The sequence below is a fragment of the Propithecus coquereli genome, unplaced genomic scaffold (genome assembly GCF_000956105.1).
Source record: "Propithecus coquereli isolate 6110/MARCELLA unplaced genomic scaffold, Pcoq_1.0 Scaffold127, whole genome shotgun sequence".
Classification (NCBI taxonomy): Eukaryota; Metazoa; Chordata; class Mammalia; order Primates; family Indriidae; genus Propithecus; species Propithecus coquereli.
In genome coordinates, this window is record NW_012136858.1 from 970,125 (window position 1) to 978,950 (window position 8,826).

Here is an 8,826-nt window from a genome sequence, read left to right on the forward strand (position 1 = left end):
GCCACATTAGTTTTTAAGTTAGTTTTTAATTTGAGCCTCAATCAAATCCTTGTTATTATTCTATATTAGTAATCTATTGCTGTATAACAATTATCCCTGAACTCAGTGGCCTAAAACAGATCTAAAGATCACAATTTTGAGAGTCTACCTATGTCCTTCTGACTTAAGGTCTCTCATGAAGTTATAGTCAAGATGTCATTTGGAGCCACAGTCAAATCAAGGCTTGGTTGGGGATGAAGGATCTGCTTGATCTTCTTCTAAGATGGCTCACTCACATGGCTGTGGCAGAAAGCCTCGGTTCCTTGCCACAGGGACCTCTCCTTAGGGCTCCTTCACGTGTCCTCATTGATGGCAGCTAGCTTCCCCCAGAACCAGTGATCTAAGAGTAAGGAGAAAGCAGAGTGCTTTTATGACCTATTGGCCCTTATACATTGTCTCTTCTACCTTGTTCTTTTCATTAGAATTGATCACAAAGTTTACCCCACAGTGCTGAGGGATTAGGCACCACTTTTTGAAAGAAATATCAAAGAATTTGTGGACATATTTTAAACCACCACATATTCTTGTCAGTTTCATTCAAAGTAAAGTCTAATTCAAAGCAGCTGATGTTACTATTAGAATATTATTTATTGCTATATGCCTGCTTTTTACTTAATAAAATGATCTCCAAATCATTCATGTTCCCCCTTTTTTCCCTCCCCCCCATATCCTTGGTGTTTCCAATCTAACCAGACTTACTGTATTTTAGGATCAAAACCAAATAGAAGGGTATATATATCAGAAATGTTGTATCAACAAATATGACAGAGAAATAACATGGTTTCTAAATTAAGATAAGTATCAGAAAATTTGCTACTCTTTTGTATCCCTAAATTCTTACAGGCAGTTTTGCAGTTCCTAGGAAGGAAACCTCAAGTAGTCATCTTTGAGGCTGTCTTTGAATACTTTTATGACCTTACATACTAGCTGAACAGAGTTTCAACCACTTCTAAATTAAGAAACATTTTGAAGTTGGCCATTACTTTTATAGCAAGATCATTTGAACCCATTTTAATACTTTATTTTATAACCATGGTTCCTCCTGTAAACTCTTTTGTTTGGTAGGTAATGATTTTACATGACTTTGGAATTGGTCTCTAGTGGGACATTGTGGGAGGATGAACACAGAAGAGCTGGAGTTATTGAGTGACTCCAAATACAGAAACTATGTAGCTGCAATTGACAAAGCACTAAAGAATTTCGAATACTCCAGTGAATGGGCAGATTTGATATCAGCACTTGGAAAACTTAACAAGGTATGTCTGTCTTATCCATTTCGTAAAAGTAAAACTCAGAAATCCATGCTTGTACTTAATAGATTTCTCTAAACCTTGGAGAATTTAAAAACATAACTAAATTCTAGATTACTTTTGGTAGTACTATTTTACTTCATGAGTACCATGTCTGTGTAGTCAGGCATATTGTTAAGGTTTTAAAAGTTCTACTTCAAAGAAACCAATGGTGCTTGAAAAATAACATTATCACCATTATTATTACCTATAAAAACATAAGACTAAGAAGCAAATTTGCTAACCATCATGGCTAGTAAGTTTCTGTAATTGAGCATTAGATATGGTTCTGGAGTTCCTGGCAGCAAAATGAAAAACTGCAAATGGAAAGCAGTAACTTCTGTGTCCTTTCCAAATGGTATGTAGAAGCGAGGAAACATTTTATATCTAGGCAAGCCTCAGTTATAATTCAGTACTTTTACAAGGCAAGTCTGTATACAAGCAGTCACTTAGGGCTTGGAACTTGGCTTTGAATGATCCTTCTTCACACGTCTGGCTTTTATCCACAGTTACTGTGATGGCATCACTGATCAACTTCTAGCTTTTCATTTTGACCCTGTTTTTTTTTTTTTAACTGAGATCAAATTTTTAACTTAGATCAAATGTTTTTCACCTCACACCCATAGTTTCAGGGTTTCTTAAGTTATTGAATAGGAATGCCTTTAAATATTAAAGGGGCTAGATAGGAAAGGAGTGATCCTTCCAATAACTACTTTAACACCAAATAGCTTAACAGAATTATTAGAAAAGAAATTTGTCTTAAAATACATAGCAAGGTATGTGGAAAAAACCACAAACTGTTTTTCATCAGCTCTCACACCATAATAATCAACGCAGAAGACTTCTGTGACCCCAAAATATTTGGCAGTTTCTCCCCACCAGCAAGCAAGCTATCAGTTCTACAGTGGATACCAGTTGGGTGTCATGCAATTCAATTCTGACACTATCTACCTGAAGACAGCATCAGATCCCACAGGGTGAGGGCTCAGTCCCACAAGACTGCCTCCCTCTTCCGATGCCAATCACAAGCCCCTGTGCTTCTGACCAACTGGCTATATATCGGGGTTCCCATCCCCCCCCTTAGGTTTGGTTAATTTGCTAGAGCATGTGACAGAACTCAGAGAAACACTTACATACATTTTCCGGTTTATTATAAAGGATATTACGAAGGATACAAATGAAGAGATGCATAGGGCAAGGTATGGGGGAAGAGGCACAGAGCTTCCGTGCCCTCCCTGTGTGTGCCACCCTCCAGGAACCTCCATGTGTTCAGCTATCCTGGAAGCTCTCCATACCCTATCCTCTTGGGCCTTCTACGGAGACTTGATCAGATAGGCATGATTGAAACAAGGACAGCTGTGTAGAAATGTGATTGGACAAAAAGGGTATGATCTAATACCAGTAGACTGAGTGGAAAAAAACCATCAAGGCCTGTCTGTTGAGATTCTTCTTGGCCTATCCATACAGCATTCCTTCCTCCTGGGTATGGGGTAGGACCCCTTCTACATTGGGGGTCTTATGATCTGTGATCAGACAAGGTAGGTCAGAGAATTTCTTTATGGACAGCTCCAAGACAGAAAGGCAATGGAAGATTTCTGCCTTAGGGAGAAAAAGGAGCAGGTGAGAGCAGGACAGGAGAAGGTCAAAGAGAAATTATGTTTTTTGAGGCCTGCTTCTGAAGCCCAAAGTGCCCCAACATTATAACAACAGACTGTAATAAGGGGTATGGGAGTTATGAGCCAGGAACCGTGAACAATAATATATAGATATTATGAGATATATACATCATACATATATATTATTGTATACCATAATATCACACCAGGACACTGTTTTCAATCTGAAACTCACTACAGAAAATCACCTTGATATCCTAAAAAGAAAAGCTTTCATTTTCGACGTGCCAAGGATTTATCTTAAACGTAGATGCACAAGTTTCTGTTTGACATACCAACTTCTAACATTCATCATTCAAGGTTTGAAAAATTGTTGATTTCTTTACAACATCCACAGGAAATTGCATCCAAAAGTTTGAGTTTGCTTAGAGGTAGTTAGGTTCTTTCTTTCTCTGAAGAGTTCTGAAGAATCTCTTTCTGAAGACTTACTGGGACCATTTTTGAAGGCAGTTCATTAAATATGGAAATTAATTTGCCTAATTAAATACATAATTAGTTTTTATAGATTAATCAATATTGACGAAAATAGATTTCACTGTATCCAGCTAACACAAAGTAGAATACCCAAGTCATTGATGATACTTACCTAAAATCATGGTGAAACAAGGCAAGGAATATATATTTATTGAATATATTCTAAATATATGTTTTAGTATAAATTTAATGAACTAGGAAATCTAGTGCTGACTGTTCTGCTGTACTGCCTTTGGCAGTCATTTTATATATTTCAACCCCAGTTCTTTCTTTTGTAAAATAAAGGACTTTTTGTATTATATTTTGTATTATATATTTCTTCTACATTCCACTTCTAACATATTATTCTGTCTTCATTCTGAGTCTTCATTTTATGACCTCCTATCAGTACTTTACCATAATACTGTCTTCTAGGCTCAAGCTAAAGCACTACATTTATAAGATCTTTTCATTACTTAAATAAGTAATCTCCTTTGGGTTGTTCATAAGATAGAATCTTATAGAAATCCTTCCCTGACCACAATCTCTAAAGAAATGTTACGATTGAATAAATAAAGCAAAATGTTTTTTGTCTAATTGGGAAATTAAGTTTCCAAAAACAAATGGGCAATTATAATCTCATAAATTTTCTTGTAAGTATTAGAATTGCTTATTATAATGTGATCTAGTAGAGTAGTGGTTGTCCCTCTTCCAATTACTGTAAATATCTATGGTGAGGCCAGATTTTCTTCATTTGTTCTAAACAAAGCATCAAAAATGGATTGAAGGCTGACTCATGACATTTCAGCTGTCTTCTCTTACATTAAATATTAAAGATTTGCAAAAAATCTAAAACAAGACCTCTCTTCTTATAAATTTGTTTTGGAAAATATTATTTTTCACTAAAAATATGTTTTAATGTGTAATGAGTTTATTTTTAAGGAAATTAATAAATATTTTTTAATTTCCTCAGTCTAATTTTAAATATATATGATAGATGTAAATGACAAAACAAAGACCTACATGATAATTTTTGATAACATTGTGCTAGAAAATGGAAATAAAATGAAGTGTAATATTTTTGTTTTTCTCAACAACATTAAAATGTTTTCTTTAAGGTTTTACAAAATAATGCAAAGTACCAGGTAGTACCCAAAAAGCTGACCATAGGCAAACGCCTAGCTCAATGTCTGCATCCAGCATTACCAGGTGGAGTTCATCGGAAGGCACTTGAAACATACGAAATTATCTTCAAAATCATTGGACCTAAACGACTTGCCAAAGATCTTTTTTTATATAGGTAAGAATAATTTTGCTATTTGTATATAATATAATTACATCGCTAAACTATTTTATGCTTTCTGCACTAAAAACTAAAACATTGAAAATTCTTTAGTGATTAGAAATTTTCAGATATAAATCTTAAATGTTTAAGTGGTTCAGAAAAATTTAGAACATTCCTTAACATACTTTTTATTTGGATGTCATTTATTAAAAGTTTTCGTTCAGAATTGTTGAGACTATAGTACATTCCATCTTTTTAAGCTTAAAAACTCACCTGAGAAAAAATAAGATACCTTGATTTTTTAGCAAATTTCAGTATTGTTGACCATTCTCTACTTGAAGTAATCTTTTCCCTTAGCTTTTGTGATACCACATATTCTTGTTTATTCTTTCTTAATCTTCTTTAACCAGCTCTTCCTCCTTTACCTGGACTCTACATGTGGAGTTTCTTAGGACTGACTCAGTCCTATACCTTCTTATGGTTTCACTTTATATTCTCTCCTTGGGCAAGCTTATCTATGCCCACGATTTATCTTTTTAAAAAAAATTTATTGTATATATTTAAGATATACAACATAATATTGTGAGATACATAAAGATAGTAAAAAAAATTACTATAGTGAAGCAAATTAACGTATCCCATATGGTTACCCATTTTTTTATGTGAGGCAAGAGCAGCTGAAATCTACTCATTTAGTAAAAATCCCAAATACAATACAATACAACATTATTATAGTCCTCATGTTGTACATTAGATCTCTAGATTTGCTCATCCTATATACCTGCTACTTTGTATCCTTTGACTTACGTCTCCCCATTTCTTCCTCCCCCTGGCAACCAGTATTTTATCATTTATGTGCCAGCTTCAGCTTTAAACTCCTTCTTACTCGACATCTCTATATGAATGTTTAAAGGTAACTAATGCTTAACCTGTTCAAAACTAAACTCATTCTCTTCTATAAACCTGGCCTTACTGCAGTGTACTCAGTGGGCTCAGTAAATGACACCACCATCTATTCATTTATACAAGCCTGAAGTCTGAGAGTTATACTTGTTATCTTGTTTTCCCCAACTGCATTCTCTCACCTCCTGTGTATGGTCAGTCGCTGAGAGTTTTATCTCACAGCGGTTAAAAGCAGAGGTGATAGAGTTAGACTAGTTCTATGATCTTGTGCCATTTCTTCACCTCCCTATGTTTGTATCCTCATTTGCAAAATGAGGTAATATTACCAACATCATAGGATAGTTAATGGAACTGAAAGAGTGGTACATGTAAAGTGCTTAGAACAATGTGCAGCATATAGTAATTTCTCAGTAAATGTGAACTGTTATATATGTCTCAAACACATCTACTTCTCTGAACCTTCCCTGGCAGAATGAAGTCTAAGCATCATCTACCATCTGTTCTTATCCTTTTTACTCTGTCATCCACATAGTACCAGAATAATCATTTTAATATATTAAATAAATAATGTCACACTCCTGCTAAAAACCTCTGTTGACTTATTCTTGTCACACTTAAGAAGCTTCTAAGGCTTCATGTACTCTGACTGACCCTGGCTGTGTCAATGACCTCAACTCCTATTACTTTCCCCCAATTTACGCCACTCAGGTCATATGGGTCTCTTTGCTTATTCTTCCTCTTTTTTATTTTTATTTTATTATTTTGCTAGTCCCTTGTCCTATACTCCTAAAATCCAGGTTTCTGGTCATATATCAACTCCTCAGAAAGACTTGCCTAATCACCCTATCTGAAATAGCCCTTCCTCTGCATTTTTTCCTCCAGTATTCTATAGTTTTACTGTGATGTTTTTAAAGGTAGGTTTCTTTTTATTTATCCTGTTGGGATTAATTAGACTTTTAAAATCTATTAATTGGTGCCTTTTATCAATTTTGAAAATTTTTCAACTATTATCTTTTCAAATTACCTTTACTCCATCTATTCTCTCCATCTATTTACTCCATCTATTCTCTTCCCCTCTTTTGGAACTATGGTCTAATGTATCAACCTTTTCTTTTACTGGGTAGTCCTTTCTAGTTTTTCTTTAAGGAATTTTTGCCTGGTATATTATTGCTAGAATGTAGCAATACAAAGATTTTTTTTTCTATATTGATCTTGTATCCAGAAACTTTGCTAGGTTCACTGTTCTTTCTAATAGTTTTTGGATTCTTTTGAAATTTCAACATGTATAATCACATCACCTGCAAATAACGACAGTCATATTTCTTATTTTCCAATTTTAATAATTTCATGTCTTTTTCTTGCCTTATTGTACTGACTAGAGCCTATAATACAATGTTGAGGAGAAGGGTGATTGTGAATATCTTTGTCTTGTTCCCCATCTCTGGTAGAAAATATTAAGTATTTTTGAAGTTTTAATCAACCTTCCATTCCTGGAATATATCCAGTTTACTCATGATTTTGAATCCTTTTTATATCACTAAATTTATCCTTTTTTTTTTTTTTTTTTCCGAGACAGAATCTCGCTCTGTTGCCTGGGCTAGAGTGCCATGGCATCAGCCTAGCTCATAGCAACCTCAAACTCCTGGACTCAAGCGATCTTCCTGCCTCAGCCTCCCTAGTAGCTGGGACTACAGGTGCTTGCCACCATGCCCAGCTTACTTTTGTTTCTATTTTTAGTTGGCCAGCTAATTTTTTCTATTTTTAGTAGAGATGGGGTCTTGCTCTTGCTCAGGCTGGTCTTGAACTCTTGACCACAAGCAATCCTCCCACCTTGGCCTCCCAGAGTGCTAAAATTACAAGTGTGAGCCACTGTACCTGGCTATCTTGATTTTTTTTTTGTAGTTGTTTTGTATCTTTGTTCATTAGAAAGTGGCTGTGATTTTACATTTTTATCTGAGTTTGGTTTCAACTTTATGCTGACTTCATAGAGTGAGTTTGGAATTGTTCCCTCTTATTCTGTTCTCTGGAACAGTTTTTATGACACTGATATAATTAAATATTGGAGGATTTCATCTGGAGTTTATCTTTGGGAGGATTTGTAATTTCTTAGATTTGGGATTATTCAAATGATCTATTTCTTATGTCAGTTTTTTTTCCCCTAGGAATTTGCCCATTTTTTTCTAAATTTTCAGATGTATCAGCCTAAAGCTGTTCATAATATATTCTTATTTTGTAATATGAAAGATCTATAGTGATGTGTCCTCTTTCAGTCTTGATATTGTTGAAACAAGCCATCCCTTTTTTCACTTTGATCATGCTTGTCAGGTGTTCGTTGCATTTCTTGGTCTTTTTGAAAAACAAACTTTTAAGTTTTACTGATTCATTCTACTATATATGTGTTTTCTCTTTAATTTCTGCTCAGATAAGCCTTCTTTGATCACCCTGTTTAAAATCTGCCTCTGCTGGGCACAGTGGTGCACACTTACAGTCCTAGCTACTTGAGAGGATGAGACAGGAGGATTATGAATTCAAGCCCAGTCTGGGCGAAATAGCAAGACCTCTGTATAAATGAAATAAAATAAAGCTTGCCTTTGCTCTAAATTCCACTCTCCTCTTGTACCTTTTTCCCCTCTGTGACAGTTATCACCATCTGATGTGCGTGTATGTGGTAAGAAGACATACAATAATGAAGTAATTAAAATACATACGCACACACATATATACATACACACTCCCCCAAAATAAGCTATATAAGGTCAAAGAGCAGGAATTTCTTTCTGTGATTTATTAACTGTTCTGTTCTCAGTACCCTGAAGAGAGAACCTGACATACAGTAGACTTTGTTGTTGTTTTATTTATTTTTTTTTTTAGACAGAGTCTTGCTCTATCACACTGGGTAGAGTGCAGTGACATCATCATAACTCACTGCAACCTCAAACTCCCGGGCTCAAGCAATCCTCTTGCCTTAGCCTCCCGAGTAGCTGGGAATACAGGCACACACCACAACTCCTGGCTAATTTTTCTATTTTTTAGTAGATAAGAGGTCTCACTCTTGCTCAGGCTGGTCTTAAACTCCTGAATTCAAGCAATCCTCCTGCCTCAGCCTCCCAGAGTGCTAGGATTACAGGTGTAAGCCACCACACCTGGCCATAGTAGACTCTTTTTTTTTTTTTTTTTTTTT

At 35.2% G+C, this 8,826-nt stretch overlaps 1 protein-coding gene across 1 annotated transcript in view; it reads left to right on the plus strand.

Moving 5' to 3' along the window:
• Positions 1–1,157: 1,157 nt before the first annotated feature.
• Positions 1,158–8,826, plus strand: part of DOPEY1 (dopey family member 1) — a 145,369-nt gene continuing 137,700 nt past the window's right edge. The window contains 2 exon segments of the mRNA XM_012638177.1: positions 1,158–1,295; positions 4,576–4,757. Coding sequence (XP_012493631.1) covers positions 1,158–1,295; positions 4,576–4,757 — 320 coding nt within the window.